At 35.7% G+C, this 20700-nt stretch overlaps 1 protein-coding gene across 3 annotated transcripts in view; it reads right to left on the reverse strand.

Moving 5' to 3' along the window:
• Positions 1–1688: 1688 nt before the first annotated feature.
• LOC136035349 (glycogen [starch] synthase-like) overlaps positions 1689–20700 on the reverse strand; it is a 37632-nt gene continuing 18620 nt past the window's right edge. For all 3 annotated transcript variants that reach the window (XM_065717095.1, XM_065717096.1, XM_065717097.1), the window contains one exon: positions 1689–4827. In XM_065717095.1, the coding sequence (XP_065573167.1) occupies positions 2724–4808 (2085 nt within the window). In that variant the 5' untranslated portion in view covers positions 4809–4827 and the 3' untranslated portion in view covers positions 1689–2723. The remainder of the gene's footprint in view (positions 4828–20700) is intronic.

The following is a 20700-nucleotide window of genomic DNA, read 5'->3' on the forward strand; positions in this document are numbered from 1 at the left end:
TCCCGATCCCTCCACTCTAAGTGTTCTCCAAGATTTTAGCCCCCCCCCCCCCCAACTCCCCGCAATGTCACCGAATCCAGTCGGGATTTAAAATAAGAGCTCTGAAACACGATATCCTTCCAAACATCAAATTTCATGAAGGTGCGGATCCGGTCGGTTTTTAAAATAGGAGCTCTGAGGCACGATATCCTTCCAAACATAAAATTTTCGTTAAGATCCGATCACCCATTCGTAAGTTAAAAACATCTTATGTTTTCTAATTTTTCCGATTTAACCCCCCCCCAGATGGTCGAATCGGGGAAAGGACGATTTCTAATTTAATCTGCTTCCTGATACGCCTGACAAATTACATAGACCTAGCTTACCTGGAAGTGCCTAGAGTAACAAAACCAGGACAGACAGACCGACAGAATTGGCGATGTCACTCGGTAGATACCAAGTGCCATAAAAACCTTCTAGGACCCAGGGCATAGCTAAAAACCCTTACCCCCATCTCTGGGGGTTTGTTTCAACCATGAAGGCCTTGTTATATGATCTTCGGGTTATTTTAAATAAAATGGTTATTCCGAAATTTCTATTTGATGCATTTAGGGAAGAGGATGGGGAGGGGCTAGTTGCTCTCTGATCACTTTTGACTCTTAAAAAGGTAGCTAGAACTTCTGATTTCCAATAGAATGAGCTCCCTCTGAAGTTATACGATACACCTTGGTTTAAAAAAATGTATTTTTATATTTGGCACAATAATAATATACTGTGCTAACGTTGTTCTTTACTTAGGCAGCAAACAGAGACCTAAATAAGGATTGAGTTACATAGGGTTCAGTGGAATGGAGTTGAGTTACACATGAGTTCAGTTAAACAGGGTTGAGTTGTATGAGGTTTTAGTCGAAAGGGGGTTCGAGTTGCACAAGGGTTCAGCTGAATGGGGTTGATTCGAACAGGGGTTCAGATTAACAGATTCCAGTTGCAATGGAACCCCAAATGAACTTTTAGGTCCTCTCCCATGCAGAGGTATTTTTCAAGTTTTTACCTCTTACCAAGTTACAGACCGAAGCCCCCTCCTCCATTGTGCATTTGTCAATGTTTAGTCCTCAAATTTTTACAAAAGAAAATAAAATCTTTACTGCAAAAAATGTTTAGCAATTGAACATGAAAAAAAAAATAATATCATGGGAAGAATTTTAAATGGCAAGGGGCAGTAAAATACCCTACAAGTCTACAGGAGCATAGCGAAGTCTTTATGTTAAGATTGATGAAAATAATTAAGGCTAACTTAAATTGTCCAACCTGGCGAGAATCTTTGTTGGCTCGCGTTGCAAGCGTTATTGACTTATCAATTAAAATTCGGACAGTTTTCCCTTGGAATAAGAGTTTCCAAAGAAACTAAATTAGTGTCTGTCGTCCAAATTGGGCTATTGGAGACACTCCCTAATCGTCACTGTTACATATTCTTTATGTTCACAATGAAGGATGCTGTCATAAACTGCTTAAATAGTTCCCAAAGCTGCCACGAAATCCCCATACTTCCATTTTAGACTTGAAATTTTGAATTTTTTCCAGGTCACAAACAGAAAATTATTTAATTTTTGCACATTTTAGATATAAAGGTGCCTTTTGTTGTCGATATTTATTAAAATAATATTCAATTTGAACATAAAATTTAACCTAAAAAGAGAATTTTATACACGTTTACTAATAAAAACGTTTAATAATAGCAATTACTATTAGCAGAACAAAAAAAAAGGTAAAACAAATACAACAACAACAAAAAAGAACTACACTTGAGCTCACATTAGACTTTAACAACGAGGAGAACACGTTCAATTCATTTATACAAATTCAAAAGGTATTTATTCTATGGTGTTCAAGGACAGTAGTAGATCCAGAGCAGGGTTGGGGGCTTTGGGTTCTGAGTAATTTAAGTGTTTCCGTTTTACTTAGATTTAAACTGATTCGTCAAACAAAAAAAATCTAATTATTGTACCCCCCCCCCAAAAAAAACCTAGATGTATCTAACAACCCTTGACTTGGGAAAAGTTTAATTTTTTAGCTACCAAAAAAGAAGAACAAAAATTCTAGCAATCTATTCCTCCTCCAAAAACATGAAAACACACCCAAGTACATTTATAAAAAGTTCACAACTGGGAAGCAAGATTCTCAAAACCTCAACATTCATAAATGTCAAGACTAGAAAGGCAAGAAAAAAAAAGATATATTTGTACTTTAACATTCTGTTGTCATCTTGTTATGGATATTAAGATAAGCCAATTAAATAAGTTAAACTGATATCTTGAGTTAAAAAACATAGAGCAATAATGGTAAGGTTGAGGAAACGAATACAGTATTATAAAATATAAACATATATATATATATATATATATATATATATATATATATATATATATATATATATATATATATATATATATATATATATATATATATATATATATATATATATATATATATATATATATATATATATATATATATATATATATATATATATATATATATATATATATATATATATATATATATATATATATATATGCAACCTAAGCTGGACAGAATTCAATTTATGTAATCTATAAAAATGACTTTGGAAAAGGATGAAGAACAAAGAACCTGCCTTCAAAAATCAAATGTGGTTAGACAATATCAAACGGGAACCAATAATTAGAAGTAACTGTTCTGCATTTAAAATTTAACCATGTTTGGTGCTAAAACAAAACAACTTTGTCAATTTTATGGCCTAGCTCCTCAAGCTCTTTCTCATCATCAACTTCATCTTCTTCACTATCACTGGGAGCAGGAGTAGTGGCTCTTGAAGAAGTGGGTGATGGTGGCTCTGATATAGGGCGAGGATATTTGATATGACGGACACCATTTTCATCTTCAACTGTAAGTTCTGGGAAGACTTCGTGAAGAGCCAACAGCCTTGCTCTTCTATAGTAAACAGCAAGTGATCGCCAGTCAAGAAGATCACTTAGACGCTCAGTACGATTGCGTTGTATGATTCTTTGTCTACGATTCAGACGAACAAAATCATGCATATATGTAGCAAGCTGAGAAATCGAATCATCAAGAGCAACAAAACGGCGATCGACTATATAAATCCCATAACTTGTTGGGTCAGCTATATGATCAGCCATAAAACAACCAAACCCTGAAAGATTCGTGGTCACAGAAGGGATACCCATCACGGTGCACTCGGCGGGCGTATATCCCCATGGCTCATAGTAACTTGGGAAGACTCCTAAGTGACAGCCACGTACGAAATCATCATAGTCTAATCCAAAAAGCGGATTACTAGATGAAAGAAATTCAGGATGGAAAATCACTTTCACTCGATCACTTCTATTGTTGAACAGCTGACATCGCCTCAAGTTGTTAAGAACAGGATCAACATGATCATCAACTACATTATGGGTCGTAATTGGTGGTAGGGAGGAGCGCTGGCTTGCAAAGAGACAACGTTTTAGTCGGACAATGTCATCCTTTGAAAGGAGCTCATCGCTTTCCGGTAATTTGCCACTAAGGCAAGCTTCATACATTCTTTTGCCAATATCCTGCTGAACAACATGAACAGTGTCCCTCAGGCTTTTTGAAATTGCTTGCCCACGAAGACTTTCAACATTATAGTTATTGGTGCGAGTTGGAAAAATCAAAAATGCAATAACAGTTTTATCAGAGCCAGACTCTTTCATCATGTAGTTAAGCCGCGCTAAGCTTTCTATAAAAACATCTGCACCTTTATTCCCAAATTCATATCTTCCAGCAATAAAAAAATACAAAGTTTTATCGAGATCAAAGTCATGATGACCATAAAAATGACCACGAACAAAGTCGTGTATTTTCTCTTTACTCACAGCATGTAGGTTCTGAAATTCATGAAGTGCACTAAATTTTTTCACGTTCAGCCCATTTGGAGTTATAATATCGGGCTTTCGTTTTAGTAAATGCTCTGCTTCTATTCCTGTTATTTCAGAGACAGTCGTAAAAATATGCGCTAAATGAGTCGCAGCCCTCTCAATACAGTATCGATGATATATTTGACGCTTACCAGCCTCAGCGTCAATATCAAATTTGTCTAAGTTATTATAAAAGTCGATACTTCCTGCGCATAAATACCGTCCTAGAAGGGTGGCGTGGGTCGTAAAAACAGTAGACACTTTTATGCCCCATAGTCGAGTCATGACGAGTCCAATTCCTGAAAGCCACTCATGAAAATGACATACTATTTTGGGGGGTATTTCAACTTCTTTGTTGGTAAAATGGTAAAACTCAGCAATAAATTGAGCAACCATGAAGCCAAATAAAACACAATCATTAGACTCCATATCACTATCAGGTATCCCAATTCCACTTTTGTCGAAAAGTTCTTGCTTGTATTTGTTCATGTTATAAGATGCAGAACCAATATCAAATAATATCACTAACGGATTTCCATCCACTAGCCAACTACCTGTATGAATTCGGAAGCCGGTGTCACGAAGCTTAGAGACAGCATCACTTAAAGGACCAGGAGGGAACTCGAAGTCTTCCACTTCAGTTCTGGCAAACTGTTCTTTGTAAGGCCCTAAAAGTACATACTGATTCCCCAACTCTTCAACAGATATTCCAGTTTTGGAGCGAATCACAGTATATATACCACCGACTTTATTAGCCACCTCCCATGCACATTCAAATGTCCAGATATTTCCAGCTTCTGCACTCTCCCCACGATCAAGGAATCCCATTAGATCATTAGTGCTTTCCACTTTGTAGAAGCGGCGGGTGATAGGCGTTGTTGATCTGGCAGACATTTTGAAAGGATTGGTTCGACTGTAAAAGAAAAGAAAATTAGAAACAATCGAAGTAAAAGGTGATAAAGATCACATAAGGTATTACGCAACATGCAAAGGCCCATGATTTTATATATAAGAGTGTGCAAATGTCCCTTTTTCTCAAGGGTAAGCGATGCTGAGATAGAAAACAGCACGGTAGCCTCACAGTCAGACCCATGATTTCTAACATGTTGCGACGTGCATCTCCTACAGGGACAACGTGGAACACAATGGGATTTTTTTTTAATCATCTTTAGGTTACGTAATTAGGGAGTATTCTAAAATAAGCTAACAGACTTCCCATGATTCACGTGATTGAACTGAACACAATTCAACCATTCTTCAACAAATCATACCAACTCAACTAAAAAAATAAACTAAATTTTCTAGACAAGGATTGCAAATAATAAACGATATTGAGCAATTCATAAACGTTAAATATTTATGTTTATTAAATATACATATTACTATATATATATATATATATATATATATATATATATATATATATATATATATATATATATATATATATATATATATATATATATATATATATATATATATATATATATATATATATATATATATATATATATATATATATATATATATATGTCTGTATATATATTATCTGTATATATAAAAATAAGTTGTCTGTCGAGTGATGTCACTGTCCGCATATGACGTCTGAATTATTTCATCATATACCAATTCAAAAACGAATGTATTCAAGCCGAAGTAGCTCAGTTGGTAAAGCGTTATGTTCCAGGTTCTAGGTCCGAGAGGTTCCAGGTTCGAACAGCTAGCATATATATATATATATATATATATATATATATATATATATATATATATATATATATATATATATATATATATATATATATATATATATATATATATATATATATATATATATATATATTTATATATATATATATATATTTATATATATATATATATATATATATATATATATATTAACCGAACTTTTACCATTATAGCTTGCTTAAGATTGAAAATCTGGCTCGAAAAGCTAATTAAATCCAAGCAGGGAAAAAGGAATTTCGAATATTCACTGGTGAATATTGACATTAACAAGGTTTTGGACATTCAAGGCCCTTCGAGAAGGCTTATTGTTTAAGACCGATTTGATCTTGAACCTTTTTATCTTTTTCTGGACTACTAAAATAGTTAAGCATCATCCTAAACCATCCGTTAAACCGGATTGATTACCAACTCAAAAATGTGAGCTACCGCAAACAGGTTCTGATCGTCTTTCTTTCTCGGGATGGTTAGTATCTTATATAATTATATGAACAAATAAGGTAATTGTCTGTCCCTTTTCTCTGCAAGATAAAAAACTTAGAATGCGGCTATTAGTTTAAAACTTAAATTCTAAATTTTTTTTATTTTAAAACTAAACGCAACATGCTACGAGTTTTTTTCTTTTCACATATTCAATGAATTAATTCATAAGCGGGAATTTCTGAAACAAAAACAAAAATCTCATCCAGGGGTCTACTACCGAAAATTAAGCTTCTTTTGAAGAACAGAAAAAGAAAATGACAGCTTTGGATCAATATTATAAAATAGGGTAGCAAAAATAGTCGGAACACAAGGCATCCAGTAAAAGCAATTGAATCTCAGTGGGGAAAAGAGTATAACCTGTATAAAACATAACTCATTAGTTATCAGTCGAAGCCGTGTTTGGATTTACTCCACCCAGTCAACAGCAACATCGACAAAATAAGACCCCTGAACGTTTTCTTTTCATGTCTGTGCAGCCTTTGTATTACTCTGTCAACAGCAACATCGACGAAATTATGCCCCTTAACGTTTTCTTTCCACGTCTTTGTTGCTAGAAAAGATAGGTTGTAAAAAAAATAAGCATAAAGAAGAGGGAAAAAAAGGATAAACGTACCCGATCTCAGAAACTAGACGTGATAGACGAGATATATAGTGACTATTTCAAAATCTAACCCCCCCCCCCCCAAAAAAAAAAATAACGATAAACAATTAAATAATCTTTGGCATCAAAATAGCTGTCGAACTGTGCAGGGACATAAGCGGGAAATTTGGACCTCAGTTCCCAAACCACGCCAAAAATCCTAAATTTTATTTAATTTCCGGCCATATCTTACTCAAATTATAATTTTTTCGTCTTTTTTCATTACTACCCCCTCCAATTTTTTGTATTATGGACCCCCCCTCCAAGAAAGCATTTCTTGGAAGGTGCTTGGGACTGTTTAATTATTCTAGTTTCATTAAAAACGTAGTTAAGCCAATTAATTATTAGCACATGAGTTTATTTTTTAACAAAAAAATGTGCTTTTTTCTGGGAAAATTCGTTTCTTTAAATGCGCAAACCGAAATCGCTGTAAACCATTTATTTACACCCCCACCCTTCTCCTTGAAGAGTAGAATAATACATTAAAGCGGCTGAAAGAAGTCGCATTTATACCAATATTTTGTCAAGCAACAGCGCAGGATTCGACGCATTATTTTAACTTTTCATTTTGGAATTAGACAGATAATATTGATGGTTTATTATTAATAAGCCGCAATATTGGCAACAATATAGCTAGTGTGCCTTCCTAAAAAAAAATCAAAAAAAAAAAAATCTGATGTATTATACCGCCAGTTCTCAATTTTGCGCTGTGTAAAACTCGAGATCAAATTGGTTTTATCTGTTTGTATTAATAAACAATTAGCTTACGCTCAGTGGAAAACAAGTGGCGGGTGACAGAATACATTTGAATTATATAATTTGGAATAAATGTTTGTTTATTAGGGGAAGGGGTTAGATTAGGTTACCCCCCTCCCCCAACACGCAAATATATAGCCCAAATGTTTCTAAATTATTGTATTTTCGTCCTGTTTTGGAATTTTTCATTAGGATTAACCTAACTTCACTTCTTGAGTATTTGCGGCATAATATATTAGTACTAAAAAAATCTTAGCTTCATTTAATAATCATTCAAACAGCAAAGTGAACAAGGGATAGGAAAATACCAGCCTGAAAAAAAAAATTCCGTTGGTTGAGAATAAAGCATACACAATATATATATATATATATATATATATATATATATATATATATATATATATATATATATATATATATATATATATATATATATATATATATATATATATATATATAGTCATGTGGTGGCGCAGTGGGTTTGACCATAGCTTGGTAATACGGGACCCAAAGATCGAATCATGCTGCAGTAATGCACCGGAGGGACCTTAGTAGTCAAGAAGTGTCGTTAATCTGATACAACATATATATATATATATATATATATATATAATAAAAAAAGAAATCACCAATGCAACAGCACAGACACAGAAATAACCCTTAAAGCATAGCATATATTAAGTACAGCAATGGTTAGTTCACGTATTTAATATATGCTCTGCTTTACCCCAACCTCCGTAATGTGCAAATATAGAGCCCAAATTTGTTTCTAAAGTATTACAGATTCGCGATTTCAAATATCCGATCAACGAAAAAGGAAATGATTGCAATTCTATATATGTACAATTCTATATGTACAAGAATATTTGGGCCGGAACAACTCCATAACGGTGCGTTTGTGGTAGTTTCGCAAGAGAGAAAAGATGTTCCAAAAGTCAAAATGCATCTATTAACAATAGTTTCATGACCTTAAACAATAGTTCAGGTAATAGGAACATTGACCGAGCCAAGAGCTCATATGGCATAAGCTCTAGTAAAATTCTAAGAATCAATAGATTGATTTAAAAGGAAAATCAGAGGCTTAATGCCGGTCAGATTTAAAATAAGAGCTCTGAGACACGAGATCCTTCTAAATATCAAAATTCATTAAGAACCGATCACCCACTCGTAAGATAAAAATACCTCATTTTTTCTAATTTTTCCTCTCCCGTCAGTCCCCAGATGGTCAAATCTGGGAAAACAAATTTATCAAGTCAATTTGTGCAGGTCCCAGACTCGCTTACTAATTTTCATCGTCCTAGCACGTCAAGAAACACCAAACTCGCCAAAGCACTGGATCTCCTCCTAACTCCCCAGAAAAGAGCGGATCCAATAAAGTTAAGTCAGTCACGTATCTACGGCATTTGCTTATTCTACCCACCAAGTTTCATCCCGATCTCTCCGCTCTAAGCGTTTTCCAAGATTTCGGTTTTCCCCGCCAACTCCCCCCAATGTCACTGGATCTGGTCGGAATATAGAATAAGAGCACTGAAGCACAAGATTCTTCTAAATATCAAATTTCATTAAGATTTGATCACCCGTTCGTAAGTTACAAACACATCATTTTTAAAATTTTTCGAATTTCATTCCTATGAAATTCCATCGTCCTAGCTTATCTGGAAGTGCCTAAACTAGTAAAACCGGTACAGACATTGCTATATGTCACTTGGTTAATACCAAGTGCCATAAAAAAAACATATGAACAAAAAAAGACAGTAGGAGAAACGAAGACTGTTTTCCAGCTTTAATAATTCACATAGATCAATACTTTAATGAGGCCTTAACCCTACTCATCCATCGAATTACATAGGTCAAACAGCAAAGCTATACACAATCAACCATAAAGAATAATCCATGGACAGGCAGTAGTGTCGTAAGTAAGTGTAAGCCGTAATTTACCAAATATTATAAACAGTAAAAACAAGAGCTAAGAGCTCATATGGCACTTGTGACGAAGCGAGAAGAGCTAAGAGCCAAGAGATCATATGGTATGAGCTCTAACAAGATTCTATGAATCAATAGATTGATATTAAAAGGAAAATAAGAGGCTTAATGCCGGTCAGGATTTAAAATAAGAGCTCTGAGTCACGATGGCCTTCTAAATATCAATTCAAACTTCTAAATATCAAAATTAAGATCCGATCACCCACTCGTAAGTTATAAATACCTAATTTTTCCTCTCCCTTTAGCCCCAGATGGTCGAATCTGGGAAAACGACTTTATCAAGTCAAATTGTTCAGCTCCCTGACACGCCTACCAATTTAAATTGTCCTAGCACGTCCAGAAGCAACAAACTCGCCAAATCACTGAACCCCTCTCCCCAACTCTCCCAAAGAGAGCGAAGCCAGTACGATTCTGTCAATCACGTATCAAGGACATTTGTTTATTCTATCCACCAAGCTTCATCCCGATTCTTCCACTCCAAGTGTTTTTCCAAGATTTCCCCCTCCAACTCCCCCCAATGTCAAAAGATCTTGTTGGGATTTGAAATAAGAGCTCTGAGACATGAATTCCTTTAAAAATCAAATTCCATTAAGATCCGATCATCTATTCGTAAGACAAACATACCCCAATTTTCACGTTTTCCAAGAATTCCGGTTTCCCCCTCCAACTCCCCCCAATGTCACAGGATCGGGTTGGAATTTAAAATTAGAACTTTAAAGCACAAGATCCTTCTAGATATCAAATTTCATTAAGATCTGGTCACCCTTTCGTAAGTTACAAATACCTCAATTTTCAAAATTACCCCCCCCCCCAATTCCACCAAAGAGAGCAGATCCAGTCCGGTTATGTCAGTCACGTATCTTGGACAGGTTTCTATTCTTCCCATCCAGTTTTATAATGATCTCACCGCTTTAAGTATTTTCTAAGATGTCCGGTCCCCCAACTGCCCCCCACCCAATTACGCTTAATCCGTTTGAGATTTAAAATAAGAGATCTGAGTTACGAGGTCCTTCTAAATATGAAGATCCGTTTTCCATGATTTTAGGTTCCCATCCCAAACTTCCCCCAATGTCACCAGATCCGGTCAGGCTTTAAAATAAGAGCTCTGAGACACGACATCATTCTAAATATCAAATTTCATTGAGATCCGATCGCCCGTTCGTAAGTTAAAAATACCTCTTTTTACTTCTATTTTTTTTTTCAGAATTAACCCCTCCCCTAACTACCCCAAAGAGAGCGGATCCGTTCCGGTTATGTCAACCATGTATCTAGGATTTGTGCTTAATATTCCCACCAAGTTTCATCCCGATCCCTCCACTCTAAGGTTTTTCCAAGTTTTAGGTTCCCCCCTTCCAACTCCCCCCCAATGTCACCACATCTGGTCGGGATTTAAAATAAGAGTAAGACACCATATCCTTCTAAATATCAAATTTCATTGAGATCCGATCACCTGTTCGTAAGTTAAAAATACCTCATTTTTTTAATTTTTCAGAATTACCCCCCCCCAAACCACCCCAAAGAGAGCGGATCCGTTCCGGTTATCTCAATCATGTATCTTGGACTTGTGATTATTTTTCCCACCAAGCTCCATCCCGATCCCTCCATTCTAAGTGTTTTCCAAGATTTTAGGTTTCCCCCTCCCATATCCCTCCCAATGTCACCAGATCTGGTCGGGATTTAAAATAAAAGCTCTGAGACACGATATCCTTCCAAACATCAAATTTCATGATCTGATCAACAGTTCGTAAGTTAAAAATACTTCAATTTTTCTATTTTTTCCGAATTAACCGGCCCCCACTCCCCCCCCCCAGATGGTCAAATTGGGAAAACGACCATTTCTAATTTAAGCTAGTCCCGCCCCTGATAGGCCTGCCAAATTTCATCGTCCTAGCTTACCTGGAAGTGCCTAAAATACCAAAACCGGGACAGACAGACAGACCAAGTGCCATAAAAAGACAAATAATTCAGAGGCGACAACCCAACACAAGGGCTCATCAGGAGAATACACACTTGCCTACAGGGTTTTGGCAGTTTAAATTCCCTACCCAGGCAAGTGGCGTGCCTACCATAAATTCCCTATGGTATCCTCGTGCTAGGTATCATCCCCAAAATATATGCCTATGAAAAAACAAATGTAAAACAACCAAGTAACTTCAGAACTAGCTTATCATACCTTGATTTTGGCCCTCGAGTAATTATGTTAATCTGAATGATCTTACGTATCCACAATCTATATTAATACTGAACTTTACACAATTAAAAATTTTAACATTATATCAAATCGTTTGTATTGATGCAATGTGACCTAAATAAAACTCAAGGAAATAAATGCAAATCAAGACCTTTGGAAATACAACATATGCAAAATCCTCCGGAAATCCACTGTCAAAAATTAGGGACACGTCAAACTCAGTAACTCAGTAAATCAAAATCAATTAAATTTTTCGCAAAGCATTTCAAGATAATTCTTTCGGTATTTACTTAAAAGTTCATTATAATGAAAACTAAATTTTTAAATTCTCAAGTTAATTTATTTGCAGAGAAACCTCTTAAAATCAATTTTTGGCTTAAAATTTTATGTCTATTTTCAAAATCAATATAACTACTACAAATCCTTGCATATCTAAGTAACTGTGAGTAAAACGCTGAGATGAACTGTAGTAAGGAGCGACCCGGATCAATAGTAACCAAAACTCTAAAAAATGGAATTTTGATACCAATAGCTACATCAAAAGAATCGCATTTTAATGCTGATTTTAAATATATAAGTTTCATCAAGTTTAGTCTTACTCATCAAAAGTTAAGAGCTTCAGAAAATTTGCCTTATTTTAGAAAATAGGGGGAAACACACCCTAAAAGTCATAGAATCTTACAGAAAATCACATCATCAGATTTAGCGTATCAGAGAACCCTAGTGTAGAATTTTCAAGCTCCTATCAACAAAAATGTGGAATTTTGTATTTTTTGCCAGAAGGCAGATCACGGATGCGTGTTTATTTGTTTGTTGTTTTTTTTTCCAGGGGTGATCGTATCGATCCAGTAGTCCTAGAATGTTGCGAGAGGACTCATTCTAACGGAAATGAAAAGTTCTAGTGCCCTTTTTAAGTGACAAAAAAATTGGAGGGCACCTAGGCCTCCTCCCACGCTAATTATTTTCCCAAAGTCAAAGGATCAAAATTCTGAGATAGCCATTTTATTCAGCGTAGTCGAAAAACCTTATAACTATGTCTTTGGGGACCACTTACTCCCCCACAGTCCCCGTGGGAGAGGCTAAAAGTTACAAACTTTGACCAGTGCTTACATATAGTAATGGTTATTGGGAAGTGTACAGACGTTTTCAGGGGGACTTTTTGGTTGGGGGGAGGGGTGGAGAAGAGGGGATATGTTTGGGGAACTTTCAATCTAGGAATCTGTCATGGGGAAGAAAATTTCCATGAAGGGAGCGCAGGACTTTCTAGCATTATTTAGAAAAACACAATGAAAAAAATTTCAACTGGAAGTAAGGAGCAGCATTAAAACTTAAAACGAACACAAACTATTACGCATATGAGGGGCTCATATCCTCCTAATACTTCGCTCTTTACGCTAAAGTATTTTTAGTAATTTCAACTATTTATTCTACGGCTTTTGTGATTCAGGGATCATTCTTAATGAACTGGGACAAAATTTAAGCTTTAGACCCCCTCATATATGTAATAAAAACATGAGAATACAAAAGTTCGTTACGTAAGCTAATTTTTAAGTTATTTATATATTTTACTAATAACAACATTCGCAAAAAATTAAAAGTTCTAGTTTCTTTTTTAAGTCGAAAAATTGGAGGGCAACTAGGCTTCCTCTCCCACTCCTTTTTTTTCTCAAAATCATTCGATCAAAACTATGAGAAAGCCATTTAGCCAAAAAAAATAAAATAAAAAATGCAAATTTGGCTTTAATTATTCCTCTGTGGAGAGCCAAAATCAAAACATGCATTGATTCAAAAAGGTTAAGAAATTAAAAAAAACAAGTTTTTTTTAACTGAAAGTAAGGAGCGACATTAAAACTTAAACAAACAGAAATTACTTCGTATATGAAAGGGGCTGCTTCCTCATCAACGTCCCACTCTTTACGCTAAAGTTTTTACTGTTTTAAAAAGTAGAGTTGAGAGAAAGAGCCAAACTTTAGCGTAAAGAGCGGGGCGTTGATGAGGAAGCAGCCTCTTTCATATACGAAGTTTTAATGTTGCTCCTTACTTTCAGTTAAAAAAAACTTTTTTTTTTATTTAATTACTTTCAGGGAACAGGAAATTAATCACATCAAAATCATCCGTTTTATTATACATTTTAAAACCTAATTTATTATTATAAGAAATATTAATATTCGAATCTAGGAAATGGTCTTCTAGACCTATGCCATGAATAGTTTCAATAGTCAACTCTGATGGATATATATTTTTAGAAATATCAATAAATTCCTTACAGCTTAAAACCAAAATATCATCTAAATATCTTTTATTATTTTACAAAACATGCTTTAAATTATTTGGATTATTCTTAACCATCATATATTTATATTCCAGTTGACATAAAAAAGTCAGCTATAAATGGGCTGGCATTCTCCCCTCCCCCATGGGAATTCCCACAATTTGTTTATACAAATTACCATTAAATGTTATATAAGTATTATATAAAACAAATTCTAATAAGTCAAAAAACATATCTAAGCTGGAACATCTCGAGCTAACTGTAGTCTTAAAGCAGTTTGTCCGTCTAGCTTTTTTATGGCACTTAGTATTAACCAAGTGGCATATAGCGACCGCTAATTCTGTCGGTCAGTCTGTCTGTCTGTCCCGGTTTTGCTAGTTTGACAATTCCAGATGAGATAGAACGATGAAATTTGACAGGCATACCAGGGACCGGACAAGCTTAAATTAGAAATAGTCTTTCCCTGATTCGACTATCTGAGGGGGGAGAGTGGGGGGACGGTTAATTCAGAAAAATTAGAAAAAAATGAAGTATTTTTAACTTACGAACGGGTTTTCGGGTCTTAATGAAATTTAATGTTTAGGTTGATATTGTGTCTCAGAGCTCTTATTTTAAATCCCGACCAGATCTGGTGACATTGGGGGGGGGGCTAAAATCTTGGAAAACACTTAGAGTGGAGGGGTCAGGATGAAACCTGGCGAGACAAATAAACACCAGTCCTAGATAAGTGATTTACATAACAGGAACGGATCTGCTCTCTTTGAGAGAGTTGGGGGGAGGGTTAATTCTGAAAAATCGGAAAAATGAGGTATTTTTAACTTACGAAGGAGTGATTGGATCTTAATGAAATTTTATATATAGAAGGATCTCGTAACTCAGATCTCTTCTTTTAAATCCCAACCGGATCCAGTGTCATTGGGGGGATCTTGGAAAACGCTTAAAGCGGAATGATAAGGATGAAACTTGGTGGGAAAAATAAGCACAAGTGCAAGATACGTGACTGACATGGCCGGACCGGATCCGCTCTCTTTGGAGGGGTGGGGGAGTAATTCGGAAAAATTAGAAAAAATGAGGTATTTTCAACTTACCAACGGGTGATCACATCTTAATGAAATTTGATATTTAAAAGGATCTTGTGCTTTTGCGCTTTCATTTTAAATCCCAACCAGATCCAGTGACACTGGGGGGAGTTGAGGGGTAAAACCAGAAATCTTGGAAAACGTGAAAATCTTTATCTTACGAATGGGTGGTCGTTTCTTAATTAAACTAGATATATAGAAACATCTTACGTCTCAGATGCTCTATTTTCAATTTGAATCGGATCCGGGGACAGGGGGTTAGAGGGGGAAAACAGAAATCTTGGAAATTGCTTAGAGTGGAGAGATCGGGACGAAACTTGATGGGAAGAATAAGCACAAGTTTTAGATACGTGATTGACAAAATTGGAACGGATCCACTCTCTTTGGGGGAGTTGGGGGGAATTCCAGTTCTTTGGCGAGTGCGGTGCTTCTGGACGTCCTAGGACGACGAAAATTGGTAGGCGTATCAGGGACCTGCATAAATTGACTTGATAACAATCGTTTCCCCGATTCGATCATCTGGGGGGCTGGTGAGAGAGGAAAAAATAGAGGTATTTTTAACTTATGAATGGTTGATCGGATCTTAATGAAATTTGATATTTAGACGGACCTCATGTCTCAGAGCTCTTTATTTGAATCCCGACCGTATCCGGTGACATTGGGGGAATTGTAGGGGGAAACAGGAAATCTTGGAAAACGCTTAGAGTGGAGAGACCGGATGAAACTTGGTGGGAAGAATAAGCACAAGTCCTAGATACGTGATTGGTGTAATTGGACTGAATCTGCTCTCTTTGGGGGAGTTGGAGGGGGGGGGGGTTAATTCGGAAAATGAGAAAAATTGAGGTATTTTTAACTTAAGAACGGGTGACGGGATCTTAATGAAATTTGATATTAGAAGGAACCCATGTCTCAGAGGTCTTAATTTGAATCCCAACCAGATCTGGTGACATTGACGGGATTCGGAGGGGGAAACCGGAAATCATAGAGAACGCTTGGAGTGGAGAGATCGGGAAGAAACTTGGTGGGTAGAATAAGTAAATGTCGTAGATACGTGATTGATGTAAACGGACTGGATCCGCTCTCTTTGGGGGAGTCAGGGGGACCAGTGCTTTGGTGAGTTAGGTGCTTCTGGACGTGCTAGGACGAAGTCAATTGGTAGGCGTATCATGGACCGGTACAAATTGACTTGATAAAGTTGTTTTCCCCGATTCGACACACTGGGGGTCGAGGTACATCTGGTACGTGTCGGTGATTGGACCTTAATGAATTTTGATATTTAGAAGGACCTCGTGTCTCAGAGCTCTTATTTTAAATCCCGACCGGCATTAAGCCTTTGATTTTCCTTTTAAATCAATCTGTTGATTCTTACGAGGTTGCTAGAGCTCATGCCATATGAGCTCTTGGCTCTTTTGACCTTGTCACAAGTGCCATATGAGCTCTTGGCTCTTGTTATTATAAGTGTCGAATTTTGAGAACCCCTTATTAGATAAGAGAAAAGATTTCTTAATAACCATTTTTAAATTTCCTAACACTACATTAAGTGATAGATTAGCATACACTGTCACAAAATCGAAAGACTCTATTCTTTTAGCTGAAACCATTGTTAAAGAATCTATCACTTGCAGTGAACTATAAACACTCAAGTATGGATTAAAATTCAAATTTTTTTAATACCCGAACAATAGGTTTTAAGTTTATTTACAATCTCCCTAAAAATTAAAGAGAGGTCAGTAGCAGCAATGCGGGTTGGACATCTAGCTGCTCCAGCAATAAACCATCGTTTAGGGGGATTCATATGATATTTTACAGTCCAATATAGGAAAGGGAACTTTTTATCATTGTCATTAATTCTAATATTACATTTTTTTAAAAGTATTTCTTCAGTTTTTTCAATTAGATTTTCATCCTGTAAATTCACCTTTTCGTAAACATTGGCCGTACATAATTCACTTGTTAAGACATCACAATACAGCTTCTGACAAATTACGGCAGAATTGTTATTAGCTTTATCCACCGGTTCAATTACAAATTAATTCTGTAGATTAGCAATTGCTTGTTTTATCCTAGCATTATAAAATAATGATTTAGTGTTACTATTTTTTAAGTTAGCATATATTTTGTTTCGTATTCTACTAATAATTAAATTCTTCCAACTTTGAAAACTCTCTTTATTTTTATTCTCTTTCTTACACCACTTATCAATAAATAAATCAAAATTATTTCCTAAGCTACCAAGAATACTCGATCGTTTTGAATGATGAGAAAGACGGAAATTAGCCACTTTATTCACTATAATTTAAAGATCTTCTTGTTTTATTATTGATAGGTCCCCTGTTATAACACGTTGGTAAGTGGGATTTAAAAATAGACCTGGTTAATTATAATTAAAAATCATATACCCAATAGTTTTTGAAAATTTATAAGTTTAAACTGGACAATTATTAAAATTCAAATTACTAGGAGGGCGTAAGTGTAACGGAGATCAAACAGTTCGTGGTAACGAACTGTAGTAAAGAGCGACCTGGCTCAATAGTAAAAGAAACTCTAAAAAACGGAATTTCGATACTAATAGATACATCAAAAGAATCGGATTTTTATGCTGATTTTAAATATAAGTTTCATCAAATTTAATCTTACTCATACAAAGTTAAGAGCCTAAGACGATTTGCCTTATTTTAGAAAATAGGGGGAAACACCTCCTAAAAATCATATAATCTTAACAAAAATCACATCATCGCATTCAACGTATCAGAGACCCATACTGTGGAAGTTTCAAGCTCCTATCTACAAAAATGTGGAACTTATTATTTTTTGCCAGAAGACCGATCACGGATGCGTGTTTATTTGTTTGTTTGTTTTTCGTTTTTTTCCCAGGGGTGATCGTATAGATCAAGTGGTCCTAGAATGTCGCGAGATGGCTCATTCTAACGGAAATTAAAAGTTCTAGTGCCCTTTTTAAGTGACCAAAAATTGGAGGACACCTAGGCCCCCTCCCACGCTCATTTTTTCCCAAAGTCAACAGATCAAAATTTTGAGATACCCATTTTGTTCAGCATAGTCGAAAAACATAATAGCTATGTCTTTGGGCTGAATTACTCCCCCACAGTCACCAGGGGAGGGGCTGCAAGTTACAAACTTTGACCAATGTTTACATATAGTAATGGTTATTGGGAACGGTTTTCAGGAGGATTTTTTGGTTGGGGGGTTGAGGAGGACTGCGTGGGAGGATCTTCTCTTGGAGGAATTTGTCATGGGAGAAGAGAAATTCCATGAAGGGGGCGCAGGAATTTCTAGCGTTATTTAAAAAAGAAAAAATAAATATGAAAAAGCTTTCTCAACTGAAAGTAAGGACCAGCATTAAAACTTAAAACGAACAGAGACTATTATGCGTATGGGGTGGGGTTTGTTTCAACTCCTCCTTAATACCTCGCTCTTTACTCTGAAGCATTGTTAGTAATTTCAACTATTTATTCTACAGCCTTTGTGATTCAGGGGTTATTCTTAAAGAATTGGGACAAAATTAAAGCTTTATTGCAAAGAGCGAGGTTTTAACGAGGGGGGCAAACCCCCTCATACACATAATAAAAATATACGAATATAGAAGTTCGTTACGTAAGATAAATTTAAGTTACGTATACTTTTTACTAATAAAAACGTTCGTTAAAATTAAAGATTCTAGCTGCCTTTTTAAGTAATCAAGAAATTGGAGGACAACTAGGCCTCCTCCCCCAACCCTTTTCTCAAAATCGTCTGATCAAAAGTAAGAGAAAGCCATTTAGGAAAAAACAAATAATACGCAAATTTCGTTTTAATTATTCATTTGTGGAAAGCCAAAATCAAACATGCATTAATTCAAAAACGTTGAGAAATTAAATAAAAAAAAACAAGTTTTTTTTTAACTGAAAGTAAGGAGCGACATTAAAGCTTAAAACAAACAGAAATTACTCCATGTATGAAAGGGACTGTTCCCTCCTCAACGCCCCGCTCTTTACGCTAAAGTTATTAACTGCTTTATAAAGTAGAATTGAGAGAAAGGGTCAAACTTCAGCGTAAAGAGCAGGGCGTTGAGGAGGGAACAACCCCTTTCATACACGGAATAGTTTCTGTTTACTTTAAGTTTTAATGTCGCTCCTTACTTTCAGTTAAAAAAAAAACTTATTATTTTTTATTTAATATCTACCAAGCATCATGTCGACGAAAATAAAACAACAAGAAATCTTAAACCGAACGATACAAACAAAACAAAATTTAACCGTTATCTGACACTGTTTCAGTCTGGACACCATGTAAATAGGCTGAGATGAAGTGAGATAAAACTGGGGTCTGGCATGTAGAACAAGATCTGTGGATTATTCCATCCACAAGCAAAATAAAACAGAGAAACACTGAAAACGAGAACAACCAGTTTTCAAATTTTTGTGTCGTGGCTGTTTTTGATATCGTGGAAGTTATATAGAGGAAGTTGGACGGTGTAATTTACTTGTTATAAAATAAAGCAATATTGTTGCCCCAGAGCACAATTAAAAAAAGAAATTTTTGATTAGAGGTGAAGAGCGAAATTCAAATTTTAAATCAGAGGCGGCCAACTCAAAATGCATCGGAAGTCTGCGCGCCACATATAAAATATAATATGAAAAAAACTTCGTTTTCTTAAAGAGTTAAAGAGGCTGCGTCCCAAAGTCGAACCTTAAAACCTACAGGAATTAGGAGAGGCAGTTGGGGGGCTGCCGTCCCCCAAACCCCCCGCTTTTAAAGACTCTTTTGTACAGGTTTTTTGTGGTACACCAACAAACCCCCAGCTCTTAGCTTGTGTGCTCTGTGTCTGGGAAACAGTTTCAATAATTATGTTAAAATGTAAATGGAGTGGTCAACTTCATTGTTACTAATTACTAGTTTCGACGCAATGGTTCTCCTGTCCTCTTGTGTTTAACATTTTTCGAAGTTATTCCATTATTCATTCATTTCAATTTTTTGTTAATTAAAAGAGGGCCTTTCCGAAGCCAAGAGCAGGGGGTTAGGGAGGCGGCAGCCCCCCACGACAAAAAACCTGTACAAAAGAGTCTTTAAAAGCTTTGTCTTTAAGTCTTTAAAAGTTTGGGGGGCGGCAGCCCCCCCAACTGCCTCTCCTAATTCCTGTACGTTTTAAGGTTCGACTTTGGGACGCAGCCTCTTTAACTCTTTAAGAAAACGAAGTTTTTTTCATATTATTTCTGTACGTTTTTCTACAATCCATGGTGGACGTAATTTAATAATAAGTTTCCATGTTTATTTTCTCGCTTTCTGTATCAATAAATTCAAACTGACAAAATTATCTAATTTTGATAATTTTAATAGTTTAGCAGCTTAATTAAAAATTTAGCAGCTAGTGGTTTTTACCCACCCGCCTCCGGTTTATGGGCCCAGCGCGCTTCCGCTGCGCCAAGCTGCTGTTATGCTTGTTATCAAACAAGTTATTACAATAGAAAATTTCACCAACGGCTTCAATTAGGAAATCAATTTAAATGTTCTTTTAACTTGCTTCCATCAAGCCTAACCCCCGCTTCAGTATAAATTCTTGTGAACATTCCAGTATGTAATTCTGATCACATGTTTCCATGTTTATTTTCTCCCTTTCTGTATCAATAAATTCAAACTGA

This window comes from Artemia franciscana, chromosome 14, assembly GCF_032884065.1.
Source record: "Artemia franciscana chromosome 14, ASM3288406v1, whole genome shotgun sequence".
In the NCBI taxonomy this organism is placed as follows: Eukaryota; Metazoa; Arthropoda; class Branchiopoda; order Anostraca; family Artemiidae; genus Artemia; species Artemia franciscana.